Here is a 21,752-nt window from a genome sequence, read left to right as displayed (position 1 = left end):
TGTTTTTGTTTGGATTGTAAGATGATTAAGTATTTGGTTTTCGATGTTTAATTGTTGTTATTAAATTTAATGTTGCGTGTTTATTAGTCTGTTAAAATAGTGGCTTGGGTAAGGGCGCTAAAGTGCTGGTGTGTGATGTGTGTGGCCACGTGATGGCTGATGAAGAGTCCTTGTATTATAGATATGTCTAACAGAGATGGACAAAATAAAGTTTTCGTTTAAATCTTATCAAAATTTAGTTAACATGTCTTTCCTATTGAACACAATGATAGGGAAAAATTACAGCCTTTGCAGAATAAAAATTTGAGAAGATTAAAAAATCTTTTGTGCAATAGCAAGCTACCGAAGAGCAAAGAGACTCGTCGAAAACTCTGTAATATGACTCATATTATAATATGGTGAGAAGTGATCTTCCTATTATGCCAAAAACAGAAAGAGCCAAAATTCATGAAGTGTTTTCAGCCAATATCTGACTGAAAGCATCTTGCATATATAAATCCAAGTCGTGAGGGACAACACAAAAAACATTTTTATCTGGACCTCAAATGTAATAGCCGAGCCCGGTGTACGCGTTGCGGATTGATTTTAGTTGCTTTGGATTGCTTCTTGGCCGAAGCTGTACCGCACCCGCACTCATTGTAGGGACTGCACCCGCGGTCTCATTTATTGGATTTTGGGAGTTTGGCCGTGGCATCACCGCACCCGCGGCAGTGCAAGGACCGCACCCGCGGTGAGACCGCACCCGCGGTATTTGCAGCACCGCACCCGCGGTCATCGTGCATGGATTTTAATTTGGTTGGCCGAAGGCATAGCGCACCCGTGGTGCTTGTGGCAGCGCACCCGCGGTCTTGTATTATTGAGGTATGGGCGTAGCTTTAAGTTGCTTTTTGGTTGAGTTGACTTCACTTTTCACCTTTCCTTTCCTCCATTTTAGAGATTTCTCTCTAGAAACAAGGGTTTCCTTCATTTCATTTCATTTCCTAGCTTTGATTCTTGGATTTGTTTGGATTTCCGAGTTGAGATCGAGCTTCTACGTGGTGAGAGGAAGCTAAGGTAAGTTTTTGGTTGAATTCTATCATGGTGTTGGAATTGAGATGCTATAGGTTGATGTTTTGATGGTTCAATGGGTTATTTGACTTGTATTTTTGGATATAGAGTTGATATTGGTGTTATTTATGGATTATTGTTGTAGGTGGTGTACCACGAATATAGTTTGGAGGAGTTCTATTGGTTTGTAAGTGGAATTTCATCCTTTGTGCTCACATGATGTTATATGTATTGTGTTTCAAAGGTTTTAATGTGTTATTCCCTTCATTTGATTCATGTTTATGTATTGATTTCATTGATATGTATATTGGAGGCATTTTATGTCTCATTGTTGTTCAAAGGGAATAAAAGAGAAAAGAAAGAGTTTCAAAGTGATTGTTAAAGCCAAGAGAGAGTTTAAATGTTTCTATTGGATTGATAAATACATAGCCAGAGAATTGCATGCAATTAGTTGATCAACGCCCATAGGCTTGTGTCCCTCAGAGTTATCGGTTTATATCGATTTGGGATACGAGTACCACAGTCAGAGATACTATTGATATCAATCCAACCAGAGAAAAGAGAAATATCATCGTATTGCTATCTTATTGCTATGCTATTGCTACAGTTATTGCTACGGTATTCATGTTTCAGAGTTGATGGTATTTATGATTTCAAAGTCATGTTTTACAGAGTATACTATGTATCATTGCTATGTAGAGTTCCACTTGCTGAGTTTTTATACTCATTTCAGTTATTTCATGTGATGCAGATAAGAGCGACGGACCAGGACGTTGACTGTGGTCAGAGGTCATATGCATACGAAGATTGGAAGGATGTTGTTTTTGCAAGTATTTTTGGGACATGATCATAGGAATGATTGTTTTGTATTTTTGTTAAATCATTTGAATGATCATATATTTATGTTGTAAACATTTTTATGAAATGCATTTTGAAACTCCTTCCAGTGTAAGAAAATTTTAAATTCCGCTGTATTATTTTATTGTTACGGGTCAGGGTGTCACATCAAAAGCAAAAGATTCCCCGACAGAGATAAAGAAACACGTGACAAGTGACTCAACCACCACAAAAAGACATAACCACCCACTACAAGATGTTTTTAATAACAACTGACAATCAATAATGCAAATATTATCTACAAGTCTGAAGTCCGAATTTCAAATTTGAAAAGAGCTTCTATAAATACGAAGGAAGAAGGAAGTTGATGACGTCAATCATTCTCTTCAATTTTTTTTCAATAATATTGTAATATTTTCTTTTCAATTTATGTCTATTATATTTTTAGCTACAATAAGTAACTAAACAAGTTATTTTCTCATCTACATTATGTTGTTAATGTAATAAATTATTAATGTAATAATATTTATTATGTCTGAATGAAATCACCAGGTTTTTGCCTCTCTCATGTTATACTTGTTTCAAATTTAATCTATTACTCTACGATTTGTTGTAGGAAATAAATCAAGGTTATGCTAGATGTTGTTGAAGAAATGTAAGACATGAAACGTCAATTACCATTGTGTGATTAGGCTGTAAGTAATCATCTGTCACATAAAATACGACTTGTGAGACTGTCTCACACAAGTTTTTATCATAAAATATTAATACAAAATATAATTGTATACACGTTAAAATTTTGTGTTAAATGTAATAGCGTTACAATAATTTTGTAATCAAAGTTAAAATTTTACTCTCATTTCATTATGTTTTGACTTTTTTTAAACAAAAAATTATATATTGGAAATCAAATTCAATTATCAGAGGGGTCTCATTTTATACAAAATTCGTATGTATTCTATAATAAATAAATTCAATAAAATATACTGATATTCACACATCATATTCATTGACACTACATTATTTTGACCTTTTCCTTAATTCAATCCAAAAAGTAGGACAGCTTTTCTGAAAAGAACCATAAAATTTTCCAAATAATTTCTTGGTTTCCATCCCAAGAAACCAACAACCCACAAGCCTCCAAAATTTCTTTATGTAATCCGATGTAATCTTACACAAATGCATTGAATCTTTATATAATTTAATCCAATCTAGTCATCAAGTGATCCTCACCCCTTCTTTACTTCATTCACAAATCACAAGAAACAGACGATCAAAGTCCCATGGCGAAAAACGAGGAGCAGAAAGTGCCCGTTTTCGCTTCTCTTGAACTTGTTTACGGAACTGGATCACAGCTAGAAGAGGCGGAGCAAAGATTTTGCAATTTGAAGTCCAAATTCTTGGACTTTTTTGGCCACCCACCTGATGTTTACGCTCGATCTCCGGGTACTGTGACCCATATGAATCAACTGTTTTTTTTTGTTTAATCCGGTTATGGGTTTTGCGTAACGAATATTAAGATGAACTTGGTTTTATGTATGGGCATTTTGTCTAGGGAGAGTTAACTTGATAGGTGAGCACATAGATTATGAAGGATATTCAGTTTTGCCGATGGCGATCAGGCAAGACACTATCGTGGCGATACGAAAACGCGAGGAGGGTGAGACTGAAAAAGTGTTGAGAATTGGGAATGTGAACAGTGAGAAGTATGCTTTGTGTACTTACCCTGCTGACCCTGATCAGGTATGGTGAAACTTTTTGCAGCGTGTGAATAGTTGAGATGTGTACAAAGCGTATATACCCTTCAGATCCTGATCAAATTTATCGATATTAGGCTTCGATTGTTCTATCTTTCTGTTTGTGTGTGTGTACGTGGGAATGTTGTTCTTCATGCATTGTATTCATTTAGTTGTTCAATCGTGAGATTTTTTAAATGGGAACTTGTGGGAAATGCTTTCGGGCTCGTCGGATGGAATGTTTTTATCTTTTGGGCATTGTGTTGATTGCTTGTGCTTTTGATATATGAATTTTGAAAAGGCAATTTTAGTTGCTTTTTCTTTTTTCTTTTTTTTTTACCCGTTCATGTTGAGGTTTAAAGTGGGTGGTTCATGCTACAAAAGTTTTCCGAGTTTGAATATCTGCAAAATATAAAGTTTCGGTGCCTGGTAGTATGAAAAGATTCACTAAGAGTTTGTATCTCATAGAGATTTCTCTTATTATTGGAACTCTGACAGAGTGACAAATTTGACTTTATAAACTTGTATCTGATTTTATCATGGACAGAAGGACTATGTCTCTGTTCCATTGAATGAGTAGTGTTCTATTTTTCAGGAAATTGATTTGAAGCATCACAGATGGGGTCACTATTTTATTTGCGGGTAAGATGCTTTTTGTATTATTAAATTTAGTTTTAACCGTTTCTTGTAAACTATATGGTGTGATACTGTCATTTTATGACTAAACGTCTACCTCGACACAATAATTTACTGGTTTACTTATTACATTTTTGTTCGGACTTTAGAATATTATATCGATGCAACAGTAACATAAAATGCCAAAAGTGTGGATATAAAAATCCTCGTGTTTCAGGTACAAAGGTTTTTATGAGTATGCCAAATTAAAGGGGATAGACGTGGGAGAAACAGTTGGACTTGATGTTGTTGTTGATGGCGTTGTTCCTACTGGTATTTTCATCCTTCCTAATAAAAATTTGCATCTCATCTGAACTTTTTATAATTAATTCCATTTCTCGGTTTTTACGCATCTTCTTTCTCTGATGTAGGATCTGGCTTATCAAGCTCTGCTGCATTTGTTTGCTCTTCTACAATAGCCATAATGGCCACATTTGGCGCAAATTTTCCCAAGGTGTTGCATATGTTTCTGACGTTATGAATTCGCCTTTTTATTTGTGAATTAGATCCAAGTCATTAAATTGCGTCAAAATCTTTGGTTTCTATACATTTTGGTTTGGGGTAGCAAGAAGCAAACATGATTTAGTTGGTTGTGATTTAAGGATCTCCATGGATTAAATGATCTTCCTTTCTTATTTGTAACAATGATATGTTAAACTTTGATACTCAGGAAGAGCTTGCTCAACTTACATGTGAATGTGAAAGGCATATCGGTACCCAATCTGGTGGAATGGATCAGGTATTTATTTGAAATGTTCCTACGTAGTACACGGCGTGCCCTTATTTGTCAAGAACTTTGAGAGTTGTTTTTAGACACTCGGAATATCTTTTGTATGTCCAAGCAAAGTTCTGTCCATTGTCCAAGCTGACAAAAATTTTATTGCTTCACTGGACAGGCTATATCTGTGATGGCCCAATCTGGTTTTGCGGCACTTATTGATTTTAACCCTATTCATGCTACGGAGGTGCAGCTCCCTGCTGGTGGAACATTTGTCATAGCTCATTCATTGGCTGAATCTCAGAAAGCAGTCACTGCTGCTACTAATTACAATAATAGGGTTGTCGAATGCCGTTTAGCTTCTGTGAGTTTTTGTTAACTTTATGCTATTCTTGGAGTAGTTTCAGCATGATTCTTAAACATGCCTTTTAAGTTTCTCGTTAATTTTTTTTATTGCCTGACTATTTTCTCTCCCTCTAATTAGGATTATGATAGTCCCATTTTATTTAAAATGTTTAATAATTTGTGTTGTTAATGGGTTTTTGCTTTTGTTTCTTGTGTGTTCTCTTTTCCTTTTATTCCCGCAAAACTTAATTGTTGGTCCGGTGTAGATTGTGTTAGGTATAAAGCTTGGAATGAAGCCTGAAGAGGCAATAGCCAACATAAAAACACTTTCAGATGTTGAAGCACTATGTGTATCATTTGCGGGCACGCGTGGATCTTCTGATCCAGTTATTGCTGTCAAGGTACCAATTTTCTTCTCAACTTTGTAAGAGGAAAGCCTTTTACCTAATCTCAATATATTTAATTATTATACTACCATACCCATATTATGGTTATTGTCATACTTTCGAATTAAGTACCTTAGATTACTTTTTAGTTTCTTGTGGGCATCGTTGCACATTTTTAATTGTCTTTGATGGCTGGTCTCACATAGGAATTATTGAAAGAAGAACCTTACAGTGCAGAAGATATCGAGAACATTACCAATGAAAAGCTGCAAGCCATTTTTGCCGGTTCTCCTTCTTCCTTGGATGTTCTGAGAGCTGCGAATCATTTTAAGCTACATCAGGTGAACTTGCAGCCTTCTGTCGTTTTTCTTGTCAATTTTGTTTTCGTGGTTCTGGGACATTACATTAGTGCAACATTTCGATTTTTATTTTCTTGATACACAGCCTTAACCTTTCTTAATATGTAGTTTCATATCCCCATACATAACATGTTCCTAGTCAGTATATGCCTTTGAATTTTGTCATGAATTTTTGTGGGCACAGAGGATCAATGAAATATAACTTTTTTATTCGGTTTTTGTTTTGCTTTGTATGCTGGATATATTTTCCGATTACACTTCATTCTGAACCATAACATATTTCAGAGGGCAGCTCATGTCTACTCTGAGGCAAAACGTGTATATGCTTTCAAAGATACCGTCTCATCAAAGTCAAGGTGACTATTATCTCTCTTATACACACTCCGTAGTTTGGAAACATTAGTCATGTAGGATATCTTATTGCAGTGAGGAAGACATGCTGAAAAAGCTTGGGGACCTCATGAATGAGAGCCATTACAGCTGCAGCGTCTATTATGAATGCAGGTATAGAAAATCCATCTTACTTTTCGCCTGTGTTGCATGGATACGGGTACGAGTATCGTATCGAATACGATACGGATACGGCGATACGTCAATTTTTGAAAATATAAGACACGATACGGCTAGGATACGAAAATCATTAAAATATATATAAATAATATATATATTTATATTTTATATAAATTTAGTATTGAAAAGTAAAAATCATAGAGATAGATGTAATATTCATTGATCATGATATCTTAGGTATAAACTACAAAATATTAAACGCAAAATCCATCTTAAACAAGTAAAAAAAAATCAAACATCCATATCGGTTTCATCACCAACACTGCCTTCATCAGTAAATAAGAGGAGAGATGCAGAAAGATACTATCCTCTTGGTTGCAGGCGGCGGTGGCAACGGCGACGGCGGCGGCGGCGGCAGTGGCAGAAATAGAGAAGAAGGGCGACACGATATCACGTTGAGAGGCTTCAGCAGAAAGAGAAAGAAAAGGCGACAAATGTATATTGGAATTTAAAAGTCCAGCCCAAAATATGTTAAAAATATTTTCTTTTTGGTCCTTGGCAATTTTAATTTTTTTAATTAACCCTTAAAAATTTTAAAAATTTACAATTTTGCCCAAACGTATCCGAAAAACGTATCCATACCGTATCCATGGCGTGTCCTCGCCGTGTCCAAAACGTATCCGACTGGTCAACCCTAAAAAAAGTCAACGACACGGATTTTGGGGTATCCGACACGCGTATCCGCGTATCGTATCCGTATCCGTGTCGTATCCGTGTCCGATACTTCAAAAAAAAAATTTTCAAGGTATCCGTGCTACATAGCTTTTCGCGAATTGTAAATGTTAGTAAATACTATTTCCAATCGAAAACTCTAAACGGCCTGATCTTCCCATACGTATACCAGAGGATACATTTAGGCAAGGTTATTTCTTGTGATCTCACTTTAAATTTACATCAGGACTCATGAAATCTAGAGGCTCTCTCATTTAATAAAATAGTTTTTTTCGGGTTAACACTCGCCCTTTGTGCTTATGAGGCAAACATTTTATCCTTTCTAATCAGTTGTCCTGAACTGGAGGAGCTTGTAAAGATTTGTCGAGATAATGGTGCTCTTGGGGCTAGGCTTACGGGAGCCGGATGGGGTGGTTGTGCGGTAGCATTGGTGAAGGAAAATATCGTCCCACAATTCATCCTTAACTTGAAGGTTAGAGCTTCATTCTAGAAAATTAGTGAAACTTCCATTAATGTCATTCGGCATCAATGTCATTATGTGCTTGTATCAGGAACAATTTTTTCAGTCGAGAATCGACAAAGGGGTGATCAATAAGAATGATCTTGGCCAGTACCTTTTCGCGTCGAAGCCATCGGGTGGTGCAGCAATCATCGAGTTTTAGATTCTTCCCTTGTTTGGATTTTTACATATATTTCAAACAATAAAGATGCATTATGTTCCTCCGGATACCTGTGACTGTATGCTATCAATTGTACCATAATGATCGGTTAAACATAACCTTGCCATGTCCTTTGCTTTATATTCCATTTTATAACACTCGAGATCTTAAAAGCATCGTGTCTTGTACATATAACAACGCAATTGTTGATGTAGGCTGAACATTTATCCTTCTAGAAGAAAATGATATAAATAGGCAGACAATTTGCTGAGTTTCATGGCTTTGAAGAGTTTGAAATATATATATATTTCAAATATATATATATATATTAGGATGGTGCACGTGCGTTGCACGTGAAATGTATTTGTCGGTGATTTGTTTGAAAAGAATATACATAAATTTGTGTATTTTCTGAGTTTGTTTAATATTAGTTTTTTTCTTAATGATAATGACATTTCATGTAATATATTAGGAACGTTGGATTATAAGCAAATATGTTTTTTTAAAGCAACAAAAGTCGAAAGAGGTTCTTACAAATGGCTTGATGGGTATCCTCAATATAATTTTCATATATAGATATTTAATGCAAAAAAAGTTATTATCCTTATTTTTCTTGTTTTATTTGAAATTTTCGTAGCAAATTCTTTGATTTTGATGTAGCTTGCGGTCTCATCTTTTTTGTATAATCTTTCAATGTTTCATCGTTGTCGATCTCTATTTCATATATGTTGTAATAATTTTTACTTAGATTATTAATCTTCATGTAGTCTTCAACAGCATATCTAATTAATGCCTCAACAACTTCTTAGAGATTGTAATCCTAGCAATATTTGTACCATCATCCAACAAAAATGATAATCTATACCTGCAAGCTTGAATTTGTAGTTTTCAATATTAATGTTAGATATATAAATATATGGCAGATGTAAAAATTTGAATATATAGTATTACTTGAGAACTATCTGGACTTGTAATTTTAAGCAATTTAGACAAGCAAGACCATTCGACATTTTTGTACCCGTTTTGAGACAATGATCACAAGCTTCGTAGTATGGTAAAGAAACATTCTCAATCTCCTTGATAGTTCCTTTCAATAGTAATATGCACTCTATATCCCAACAAAATTTCGATCATTAATGATAATTTAAATTTGTTAGGTTTTTGGTTTTATTCAACGATGATCATTAACATCGATTAAGAAATATGAGTTCTCTACAATTGGAATAAGCAGACTAAATTCAATAAGACATATATATAAATAAATACTCAAACCTCCGTTAAATTTGTCGTCTTCTTAATCACTTTGTCAATTGTTTCACACTCAGAGTCAACAAACATTTTCTTCATCCAAATAGTAATTAGTTTTTTGCGCCTCTCTTCTGTGCGTCCAACCTGTTTATTAAAATTTGTTCGAAAACAAGCGATAGATTTTTTTTTAGAAAAAAGAGATGGAGTAGACTCAAGATATGAGGAAATTAAATGCATAATTATTGGTGATAGACAAAAATGATGAATAATATCTTTTGACACATATATAAATGTTAATGTTGAGATTGAAACGCAAAATTCGAAAATGTTAAAATGAGAAGAAATCTAATGCTTTTTGATAAGTTATTAGATCCATGATAGTTGATATAGAGAAGTCATAATTTACCATGAATTTGCAGCATATGTCTGGGTGCACGGTGGGTTGAAAAAAACATATGTAGTTTGCATTGACTTCAACTGATATACTCTTGTTTGATATTAGATAAAAAAAAATTGATGGGGTTTGTTCATAACAAACAAATAAACAATGAACTTGATGAATTTTAATGTTGTATTCTTGCATCCTCAGGTTGGTAAAAATGATAATTGGGTTGTTCGATTCCATATGCTTCATCATTTGTGCCTCATTCAAAGCAAGGTCGTCCCATAGATTAATATTAATGAATGTCAGCCTAGCATTGAAAACATACTTAACTTGATCGCAAAAGGTTTTTCATACACAAATAATATAATTGCGCTTATGTCGTATCCAATAAAACAATGTCTCTTTTGTATCACATGATACCTTCTGGTTTGGTAAAAACAATCAGTTGCTTGACCTTTTTCTGCACACCTATTCTATATATCTATAGGCAAAAGGTGATTTTCACAAGGGCAAATTATTTTTAATGCTATAAAAAATAAGAATAATATATATATATAATTACTTACGTTGATTTTATTTATCGCTCAGTTGAAGTGTTATTTCAGTAAATCGCCTGAAAAGCCAAGTGCAGTTGATGTATTGCTAATTTTTCTTGTAGCTCTGTAACGATGGTACCCCGTTGGAATAAGAGTTCAAAACTTGAGTGAACATTTTCGTAATTTGAGTTCATGACCTTAACAAACGGATTATAGATGATATAAGATATATCTGTCTCCATTATTCCTTGAAATTGCTTTATAACATTCAAGAATATCAGCCCATGAATAAATGTCCCTCAAAAAAAGACCGTAGAGTGAAGTAACTAAATATTATGCAGATTACTTTTAGAGTATAACGAGGTAATTCAGAATGAGACCTAACGTAACCCATAAATCCTTTTCGAGTTTTAAAAATTAAAATTACAAAAGCTAAACAGTCGGAGTAGAGAGTGTGTTATCAGAACTCGATGAACTGTCCAACATTGCGCTGTCAAAACACGAGGGAATGAGTAACGAGGAACTAAAGAAGAAAAACCAGTACAACACTAAGGATGAACTAAAGAAGAAAAACCAAAACACTAAGGAAGATGCAAGCAAGAGAATGGAAGCAAGCAACACACCAACTGTTGGCTTTAAAAATCGAAAACCGAATAACCGGAAGCCATAAAAATGAATGAAACAAAGTACACGAGAACAACACCTGGAGACGAAAGCAAAAGTCGGCCTAGGCTTTCGACCACGAGCCATGACTGGAAACAAAAGGCAAGCGTGAAGCGTGATGGAGTGAGGGTAGACAACAAGAAGTTACATGCAGCCAAGGAACAAAATGCATTTGCGTATGAGGTGAAGGGGAAAAGCAGGAGGCAAATACACAGTCAACATAACGGGAATAAGGGAGTCAACACTAAACACAAATATTAATTATAGATTCATGATAATGATTAATTAATAATTAATATGAGTATTAATATTAATTTATAATACTGAAACTGTAGGAAGAAAAGAAGGCTCTTGTAGTCAAGGGCAGCCAACAAATCGGATAAGTAAATAATAATTAATATTAATAATTAATAATACTTAAAGTGTTGGAATATAATAATTAATAATACTTAAAGAGTTGGAAGAGAAGAAGAGTGATGAGGTAAAAACACAAATATAAATAATTAATATTACTTAAAGTGTTGGAATATTAATAATTAATAATACTTAAAGAGTTGGAAGATAAAAAGGGCGATGAGGTAAAAACACAATTAAAACTGATATATTTATAAGGATATAGAATAGATATAGATATAGATAGATAGATAGATAGATATAGATCTATATATATACATACATACACATATATATATATATACATACATACATATATATATATATATATATATATATATATAATAAAATGAAATAGCAAGAATAAGGTGATTTCTTATAGTTTTTAAAATAATGCAAATGGTTAATTACATATACATTCTTTGAGGTTCGTCATAATTCCAAGAAAAACTCAACTAACTTTAAAAATTAAATATATCTCATCTCAGGTTAATGTCAAGCTTGTACACCCATCAACTTAAAATTACATGTATCTATCTTACTATTTCTCCTCAAACATGAGTTTTCAAAAATGGGTTCAAAAGTAAAATAAAAACAAACAACAAATTATAAATTTATTTTGGTTTGGTTTTATTGATTTAAGGTTTAAAATACATCAAGTAAACTATAATAGTTTGAGTTTTAAAATTCAAAATAAAAATAAATTATTTTTATTTTGGGGAATTTTTATGTGTTTCTTTTTCATACTCGATGTAGTGATTGACGACTTAGACATGCAACTTCAGTGTTTTTTGAGGAAGTGCAGTATTAATCAAGAAGTGCGATTTAAGTTTCCATGATCCAACTGTGTACATAAAAGACCGCAGACAGAGTCTGACAAAAATTGGGTTTTTAATGTAAATGTAATCAGATGCTATATTTACATGTTATTTTGCCTTTAAGTCTCATGTTGATGCTCTATTTGTTGGACCAGTCTTTGCTACAATGGCAGTAAGCGATTCTCGTCCTCGCATGTAAAACTATTGCGATTCATGTTCTTATTCATCTTTTCTTTGCCACGGTTTTGTAGGAGGATTTCTTTATCGTTCTACTTAACATGCTCGAGAGTAAACATGAGATTTCTGTGATCTACTGTGTTAAGGATGCCAAAGTTCCTCTCATCTGATTCTGTTGATCCCACATGCAGAATTTGAGATAATAAAACCCGAAAATAAAGAATAAACTGGACACCGAGATTTACGTGGAAAACCCCTAAAAATTATTAGGGTAAAAACCACGGGCAAGATGAAAAGAATTCTACTATAATATTTTGTGGCGTACAACTCACTCACTGTATTTCCAAAGAGAACACACACTCTCTTAATACAGGAGAACAAAACATCTCACAAATATTATAGAACTAAGCACTCAAATGCTTATAAGATGAGAGAAAACTCGAAGAAAAGATGATTTCAGAATGAAGGGGGGAGCTCTATTTATAAAGCCTCTTGTCAGTGTGAATACGCGTTTTTAACGCGTATTCATATTTCAGTCTGAATTTCCTTCTGCTGCACCAACTTTGACAAATCAATTGTCAATCACCATGTTTAAATTTCAGCTACCCACCTTTGTTGACTTCCCGAAATTTCTCCCATTTGAATATTTGATTGAGAATCAAGCACATCTTCACATATTCTTTCAATCTTGCCATTACCTGCTGCTTACGTTTCTGCTAGACCACTTGAGGATCTACACCACTCAAACTAATCAGTGTTCATCGGCTTGGTCAGAAAATCAGCTATGTTTTCTTTCGTATGGATCTTCTGCATATCCACTTTTCCTTCTTCTACTACTTCCCGCACAAAGTGAAATTGTACTCCAACGTGTTTCGTCCTAAAATGAAAGGCTGGATTCCTTGCAATGTGCAAGGTACTCTGACTATCACAAAATAAAGGAACATTATCTTGTTTGTGTCTGATTTCCTCCAATAACATTTTAATTAATATTGGCTCTTTGCAAGCTTGAGTAGCTGCCATATATTCTGCTTCCGTCGTAGATAACGCCACAACTGTTTGCAGTTTTCAAACCCAGCTTACTGCTCTCCCTGCAAGTGTAAACACATAACCAGTAGTAGATTTCCTCTTATCAGGATCACCTGCATAATCTGAATCGACATAGCCCTTGAGTGTAAAATCCAATCCTCCATAACATAGTGCAGCATTCGAGGTACCCTTAATGTATCTAAGGATCCTCTTAACAGTGCTCCAATGCTCTCGTCTAGGATTCGCCATATACCGACTAACTGCTCCCACTTCTTGAACAATGTCTGGTCTTGTACAGATCATGGCGAACATCAAACTTCCCACTGCTGATGCATACGGTACTTGAGACATCTCCATCCTCTCTGCTTCACTGCTAGGACACATCTCGGAGGATAACTTGAAGTTAACAGGAAGAGGGGTCGAAATTGCCTTATTATCTTGCATGTTGAAGCGTTGCAAGATTTTCTTCAAATAATTTTTCTTGGAAAGCCAAATCTTTCTATTACTTCTATCTCGGTGAACTTGCATCTCTAGAATCTTGTTTGCTGGTCTCAAGTCCTTCATATCAAATTCTCTAGCCAATTGTGCCTTCAATCCTTGGACCTGATCTTTGTTGGGGTCTGCTACCAACATGTTGTCCACATACAACAGCAAAATAATATAATCATCACCAGACCTCTTGAAATACGTACAAGGGTCTGCACTCAGTCTGTTGTATCCAAAGCTCATGATATAGGAATAAAATCTCTTGTACCAACACTTCGGCGCTTGTTTGAGACCGTACAGAGATTTGTTCAACCTCCAAACAAAGTTCTCTGTCTTTTTCCGCAAAACCTTCTGGCTGAAGCATATAGATTTCTTCTTCAAGATCTCCATGAAGAAATGCCGTTTTCACATCTAGCTGTTCTAGAAGTAGGTCAAACACCGCACACAATGCCAACACTACTCTGACTGTTGTAAGCCGAACCACAAGAAAAAATATCTCATTGAAGTCAATGTATTCTTTCAGAGCATAACCTTTTACCACCAATCTAGCACGATACCACTCCACATGGTTATTGTCATCACGCTTGATCTTATAGACCCATCTGTTTCCAATAGCTTTCCTCCCTTGTGGTAGTGTAACAAAATCCCAAGTTTTATTCATATCTAATGCCTCCAACTCTTCTTGCATTGCTATCATCCACAAGGATACATCCGAGCTTTAAGTAGCCTCGTGGAAACTCGATGGCTCACCATCCTCTAATAATAGACAATATGCAATATTGCTTTCAGTGACATAATCTGAAAGCCAACCTGGTGGTCTTCTGTCTCGAGGTGACTGTCTCAAATTGGAAACCTCAGACTCAACATGTTCTTGTTCTTCGTGCTCTGGTACTGCTTCACAAGAAATTTGATCTTTGTCCGTCTTATTTTCCACCTGAAAAATAGTAGTTTTTGAATTCAGTGTCCCTTTGTCTCCCTTTACTTTATCTTCCTCGAAGATAATATCTCTGCTGATGACAAGCTTGTAAACAGTAGGATCCCGAAACCCCTTTACTCCATCAGCATAACCCAAGAAGATACATTTTCTGGATTTCGAATCCAACTTTGATCTTTCTTGCTCATTATACAGAACGTACACCGAACTTCCAAATGTATGCAAATGAGAATAATCTGTCGGCTTCCCGGCCCACATCTCCATCGGAGTCTTCAGATCAATCGCCACTGAAGGAGAACAATTGATAATATAACAAGCGGTTTTGACTGCTTCCGCCCAAAATGACTTGTCTAGACCCGCAGTCCTCAACATAGCTCTTGTTCTGTCCAACAATGTTCTGTTCATCAGCTCCGTCACTCCATTCTGTTGAGATGTGTAAGCCGTCGTGAACTGTCATTTGATGCCCTCATGTTGACAATATGCATCAAATTCATCACTGATATATTCTCCTCCATTGTCAGTCCTCAGACACTTGATTTTCTTTTCTGAATCAAGTTCAACCCGCGCTTTGAAATTTTTGAAGATCTGGAAAACATCTGATTTCTTTTTTATTGGATACGCCCAACATTTACTAGAGAAATTATCAATTAACGAGACAAAGTATTTCGCTCCTCCTAGGGATACAACCGGTGCTTGCCAAACATCCGAATGAATCAGCTCTAATATGCTTTTACTCCTGGCAGTAGAAGTGTCAAACTTTAATCTGTGTTGTTTACTGGAAACACAATGCTCACAAAAGGGTAATGACACTTTTGTAAGTCCCGGCAGCAGCTTCTGTTCTGAGAGAACTTTCAACCCCCGTTCTGACATATGCCCGAGCTTTCTATGACATAACACTGTTAATTCTTCTTCTGAACCAACTGATGCAACAGCTAGTTCTGTCTCTTTGTATGTTTTCCCCAAAAGTACATACAGATTTGCAGAAACCTTTTCCGCCTTCATAACGACAAGCGCGCCCTTCACAATTTTCATGATCTCATTCTCGATACGAGTTTTACACCCGATGTCATCCAATTACCCCAAAGACAAAAGATTTTTAGTCAGTCCCTTCACATGTCGTACCTCCTGTATGGTTCGAATGGTGCCATCAAACATTTTAATTTTGATAGTACCAACCCCATCGATTTCCAAGGCATAATCATTTCTCATGAATACAAATGCCTCCTAAGACTGGTTCATAATGATCAAACCATTCTCTCTGAGACGTCATGTGCCACGTTGCTCCTGAATACATAATACATGTGTCACAAAATTTGTGTCTGCCTTCTGCAATTGTTGCTGCTTTGCTGAATAATATTTCACCACTGCCTGAAGTACTGGCCACATTTTCTTGAGAACTTTTCTCGATACTTGTACACTCTTTCTTGAAGTGCCCTTTACCGCTACATTTAAAGCAGTAAATATTTTTCTTCTTACTTCTCGACTTTGATCTACCTTTTCTTTGACTCCCACTGGAGTCACGGTCCATGAATCTTCCTCTTATCATCGGTAAAGCATCTGCCTGCTTCGAGGTTACCAACATATCTTCCTTATTCTTGCGCCGGTTTTATTCTCCGAGAACCGCAGTTAAGACATCGTCGAATCTTAGAAAGCCTATAAGAATATTGTTGGTTATGTTGATGATAAGTTGATCATATGAATCTGGTAGACTTTGAAGTAGAAGCTCCGCACTTTCATTTTTCCCTATTTTATGCCCCATGGAAGTAAGTTGGGCAAATAGAGTATTTAGTGTGTTGATATAGTCGGTCATCGATGAGGATTCCACCATCAGAAGAGCATAAAGCCTTCTCTTTAGGAAAATCATGTTGTGTAGCGACTTGACCTCGTACATCTTTGTCAGAGTATCCCAGATAACTTTGGCTGTTTTTATCTCAGAGATACTTGACAAAACTTCGTCTGTTATAGCTAAGTGTAAATTGACAATAACATTATCATTCATCTCATTCCACTTTCCATCATCTGTAATCTCCACCGGTCTATCTCCAATAGCCACCAAGCAATTCTCCTTTTCTTAAAACTGCTTGTATCTTTATTTTACATAACATAAAATTGCTTCCATTGAACTTTGTTATCTCGTACCTTCCCGCCATTATATCTACAACAATTTAGTAGACTGGACAAAATTAATCCCGCCTTAATAAAAAATCTCAAAAAATCTTTTCTGATGTTGAAGATCAGTCTAGGCTGCAACCACAGAGTATACTTAGAATTTTAAGAAATTTTAAACCTTGGCTCTGATACCACTTGTTGGTCCCACATGCGGAATTTGAGATAATAAAACCCGAAAACAAAGAATAAACTGGACATCGAGGTTTACGTGGAAAACCCCTAAAAATTATTAGGGTAAAAACCACGGGCAAGACGAAAAGAATTCCACTATAATATTTTGTGGTATACAACTCACTCACTGTATTTCCAAAGAAAACACACAATCTTAATACAAGAGAACAAAACACCTCACAAATATTATATAACTAAGTACTCAAATGCTTATAAGATAAGAGAAAACTCATTCACTTGAGGGAATGGAGAGAAATTTTTTTTTTCGTGTGCGAAAATTAGGGTTACGTATTATGAGTCCTAGTGGTGTATATATAGAGTGAGACTCCTAATCCAATTAGGAGTTCCTCTCCCACAAGGACTCTAATAATTTCATTATATTTAAACTCCCATAAAATTAATATATAATGTATTTTTTTTATTAAATTTTAATAATACATGATATAATAATATCATATACACATATTTTATATCACCATATAAAATATATACATTTATATGTATATTAAATTAAATTAATATTATTTAATTTATAAACTAACTCTTTAGTTAATTTAATTCTAGACTCCTCTAGAATATTTATGGGAACTTATGCATGTTAGCAGTCGTCACTACTAGCACATTCATTTAATTAGTAAATTTCAAATTCACTAAAAAAATGATTCTGAACTCATTATAACCCTGATCGACGACCCTAGAGCGTCGATGTACCAAGAATACAAATCTTGTTCATACAATGAAAATCGAAAATTACGAAGATCAAAATTTTCACTTACCGAATTTAGAACTTACCATATATGACAGTTACCATATTTGACAGCTGCCAGTTTTAGTGAACTCCTTCACAAAACAGACAGTTCCACTCTCCTTCCTTATTTAGCAATCATGCCAACTTCCAGTTCTTCCATTCTACGGAATCAGCTCATAAACTCCTTTATAAGCTTCATGTTTGATCTCCATCAAACTATAGTCGTCAAATTTCAACTCCTTGAAATTTGACTATCTCAACGGGAACACAGAATCCGATACTTATGTGACCCTCAATGGTTCAGAGATACAGCTAGCTGTGGATTCACATCTCCATGTGATTCAGAATAAAATTTATTCTTATTCGGGTTTACCCTAGTTAACCTCATTCTTTTCATCAACTCCTTGATCAAGAATGTCAGAACTCATTTCTGATTGCACCCATCGGATCATGGTAAGAGCGCCTAGAAGCATCGCCCCATGATCCCCTAGGTATCACTGATAGTGTCTGCAAGAACCTTTAGTCATTGTTAGCGTATAGTTCGGTCCCTTCAACACATATATCCCGATCGAATCTACAACCATTGATATATCGAGAGTTGCATATGAATTCGATAACGATGTGATTTATCTTTGAGTACTAATAGTGGCATGACATGTGCAACTAGGAAAACACCTTTCTCTAAAGCACATTTCTTGCTCTGTCCAGAGACTCCTTGCATTATTAACTCATCAGATCACATAGGATATCTTCACCCGTAGGCGAACGGTGAATCCCTGACTACAATACATTTGCTCCTACGTATTTCGAAACTACACCTAACCTCACTACTTGATGACCCTCGATGGAATCGGTAAACGGATCAAAGTACATGCTAGTACGTATAGCACCTACATTGTCCTGGGTCAAAGGACTAATGGTGTACAACCATAACTGCGGACTATTTCACTCGATAAGTGGGAACCACTTGGATAGTCCGAGGGAGGGTTGTTCAGTGCATCATCATATGATCACCTATCTGTGTGAATGGACATCTTCATGCCCTTGCCAATGAAACATGGCGTTTACACCACAGATGTTAGTCTCATGCTCGAGCGACCTTTATCCTTGTTTTAGACAGCTGATTCGACTAGAAACCTGTTTAGAATATACAGTACACTTCCTATGAGTTTCATGATCTTATGTTGTGATGCAGACCTCATGGTACTTATTGTATATTCAAGGACTTTATCTATGCAGCTTGCATGGGTATACAGATAAAGTATAATGCCATAATCGTAAAATATTATTAAAATAAAGAATATTTTACATTAGAGTCAATAAAGCCCGAGCCACAAGTTGGCTTGTCGGGCACCTACTCTAACATGAGTTTCTATCGAAGCATTTGAAATTTATGCTTCAAATATGTTGTGCTTGTTTAGGTATTTTAAACAATTGATTTCAAATCCGTCCCACTCCATTTTATGCATTTATATCAAACATTATAATGAAATTAAAAATTCTCTGCCCGGATCAAATAAAATTCATCCTCTGAATCACATTATGTCAGCCAGTTTCTTGTTGTCTTTGAAGAAACCATTTTCACTCATTTTTCTGCGATTAAATTAGGCACAGGTTTGGCTCAAACGAAAGAGGCAAGTCAAGAATGTACCAACCAAGAAAATGTCACCATTCCAAATACCTCTTTGGTTTTTGTTGTTTATATAATTCTCTCCCACAAACTTTTTCATGATATTGTGTTTAACATGACGGCGAGGACAATTTTTGCCTTGGTAAATTCTTGATATTTCTTACCATATTTGCTAAAAGTTCTTGACGAACCTCTTAAATAGATTCTGCTTATTCATATCAGTCACTCCTACGCTGTGTCAAATTTTGGGCAAGGAGACGAGGCATTTATTGCAATGCAAGGATTTCATTCCAAGTTATGGATAACAACAATTCCCGAATTTTTCCCTTTCGATGTTTGACTTTTTTAAGAGAATGGACTCTGTTTCATCATTCACGATCATGTTAATTTTATAATCTGATAATTTAGCACATTTATTCGGATTTTTCGGAGGGGTTCACTTGGCGGTCCTTGCGGCTGTAATTTTTCAAAGACATCATGATGATACTTGGCTATGTGCTCAGGTTTCAATTTTCTTTACGCCATTTGCCTTCTGGTCCAGGCCAACACTAGTTATCTTTTCATGGTATACTGCCAACAGATTACCTTCCTACTGAAAAGTCTCTAATCCCAATTCAACTACCATGTAGCCCAAATGAGTATCGCCATTCTAACATAACTACTATCATATTCCGCCACATCGGAGAAGAGTTTCTAAGGGGGACACTGCCTGACAAATGTTCGAAACAACTTCTTGACTGATACAACATGCTCTCAAGTTGAACATCTGCCCTATTGTGTTCTGTCTTTGCTACTGTTTTTACGATTTTCTTGCTGATTCAGGATGTCCTGAGCCCAACTTTCGGTTGGAAAGGTTTATTCGAGCCGTTTTCTTATGCATACCATATGCCCGATTTTTTAAAATCCGTCTTTCATCATCTGATAGTTCGGAGTTGGGAGTCTGGGTTGGTTAGGTCAAGTCTCAATTGTGCTGCCTTCTAGCAAAGGTATGATGCTGAATTGCTCTTAAGTTTGCCTACTCTGTAAAACTCTACTTCTTGCATGAAAATACCATTTCCTATTTCTCTTGAAATAGGAACTTTCATACTTGACAGGTGGAGGATTTGCTGGGATTTTGTGATCCCAACCCTACAGAATATGTTGATGCTATACGGTGTTTTCTGGGGACTGACGATTAGTAGAAGCCATAAGATCGATGATGAAGCAATCAAGGAAGAGTTTGCGAAGAAAAATCAGCTCTGGCCGTGAAGGCCCTACAGGAAAGATCTCGGTGGTGAAAGCTTCTGAATTACCTGATATGGACCCCGAGAGAACGATCTCAATTTTGGGCATATCGAATTCGTTCATCTCTGGTACTGGAGATAGAAGGGAAAGGGGAACCCATCTTTGTTTTTGGCTCACAATAAAGCTAGGGTCCTGATCGAGAAAGTACTAGTCCTATCTATCCACCTCTCCAGACACAATATCTTGAGTACCTATGATGGTGACCACGTCTGCTGGCGTGCTCTTATTTTACGATGGTAGGGACGATTGCTTCCATTCCTGACCAGAAAGACACCAAATTCAGCTGGCTTCCAGATGGCAATGGACAAAGAATACCAGTTGCCTCAAACTTTATAGCTCAAAAGCGGAGGTGCTGAATACACAGTGGAGTGCATAGTTTTGTTGAGACTACGTTTGTTTTGTTAAAGACAACCTAACTCAAAAATGGAAATTCAGAAACTTCAAATCTATGGATTTTACATCAACTAAACAATCATTGATTCAAACGTGAGTTGCATATAGAATTCGACTTATGCGTGGAGTATGAAGTATGAACTCCGAACTATAACCATAACAACATCGGGTACATTTAAAATCTATCATAATTAAAATCACCATGGCATAAAATTAGTATGGACAAATGATTCCAATCTAAAAAGAGAATCCATAGTCTGAATCAAGAAATGATTTTGTAATTTTGGAATCCAAAATGCTGAATTGCTAAAAAATATAAAACGTCATTGGTCTAATCCAAAGTTACATGAACATTTACAAAGGATTTAAATAATAAATTTGGAATTTCCTAAATCCAAACTTCTAAGGTACAATGGGCATATACAAAACAAACACATAATTCTGCGCAATATATTTCACAGTAATTTCGAACTTTGCAGTTTGAATTAAAGAGGAAAAAAGAAATGGAGAAAGCAACAAAAAGAACCATCTTTGATTCACAAAGTACAACCACAAAAGACGAAGAAATAGCAAAGCATGGCAGTTAAGGCAATGGATTCAAACACTGTGATGAGAGCCCACACCAAGTTTTCGACGACGGAGGATGAATCGAACCACTGGAAGTTGAGGGAGGTCCAGGCGGCGGTG

General features: G+C 35.7%; 1 protein-coding gene across 1 annotated transcript; it reads left to right on the top strand.

The window, feature by feature from the left end:
* Positions 1 to 2,971: 2,971 nt before the first annotated feature.
* On the top strand, positions 2,972 to 8,145 carry LOC140814248 (galactokinase-like). Its single transcript, XM_073173166.1, has 13 exons — positions 2,972 to 3,330; positions 3,440 to 3,627; positions 4,216 to 4,262; positions 4,474 to 4,568; positions 4,667 to 4,749; positions 4,966 to 5,034; positions 5,192 to 5,377; positions 5,625 to 5,759; positions 5,951 to 6,085; positions 6,389 to 6,459; positions 6,530 to 6,607; positions 7,676 to 7,817; positions 7,897 to 8,145. The coding sequence occupies exons 1-13, from the start codon at positions 3,168 to 3,170 to the stop codon at positions 8,005 to 8,007; spliced, it is 1,503 nt and encodes a 500-aa protein (XP_073029267.1). The 5' UTR covers positions 2,972 to 3,167; the 3' UTR covers positions 8,008 to 8,145.
* The last annotated feature ends 13,607 nt before the right edge of the window (positions 8,146 to 21,752 follow it).

Source organism: Primulina eburnea, chromosome 15, assembly GCF_022965805.1.
Source record: "Primulina eburnea isolate SZY01 chromosome 15, ASM2296580v1, whole genome shotgun sequence".
Taxonomy (NCBI): domain Eukaryota; kingdom Viridiplantae; phylum Streptophyta; class Magnoliopsida; order Lamiales; family Gesneriaceae; genus Primulina; species Primulina eburnea.
The sequence above is the reverse complement of the archived record's forward strand: the minus strand, read 5'-3'. Positions and strand labels throughout refer to the sequence as shown.

Excerpts from the sequence above, each read along its gene's own strand:
- LOC140814248 (XM_073173166.1), top strand. The coding sequence starts at position 3,168 with ATGGCGAAAAACGAGGAGCAGAAAGTGCCCGTTTTCGCTTCTCTTGAA. Across the intron at positions 4,750-4,965 it reads TTGGCGCAAATTTTCCCAAG|GAAGAGCTTGCTCAACTTAC; the intron begins GTGTTGCATATG and ends TTTGATACTCAG. Across the intron at positions 6,608-7,675 it reads AGCGTCTATTATGAATGCAG|TTGTCCTGAACTGGAGGAGC; the intron begins GTATAGAAAATC and ends CTTTCTAATCAG.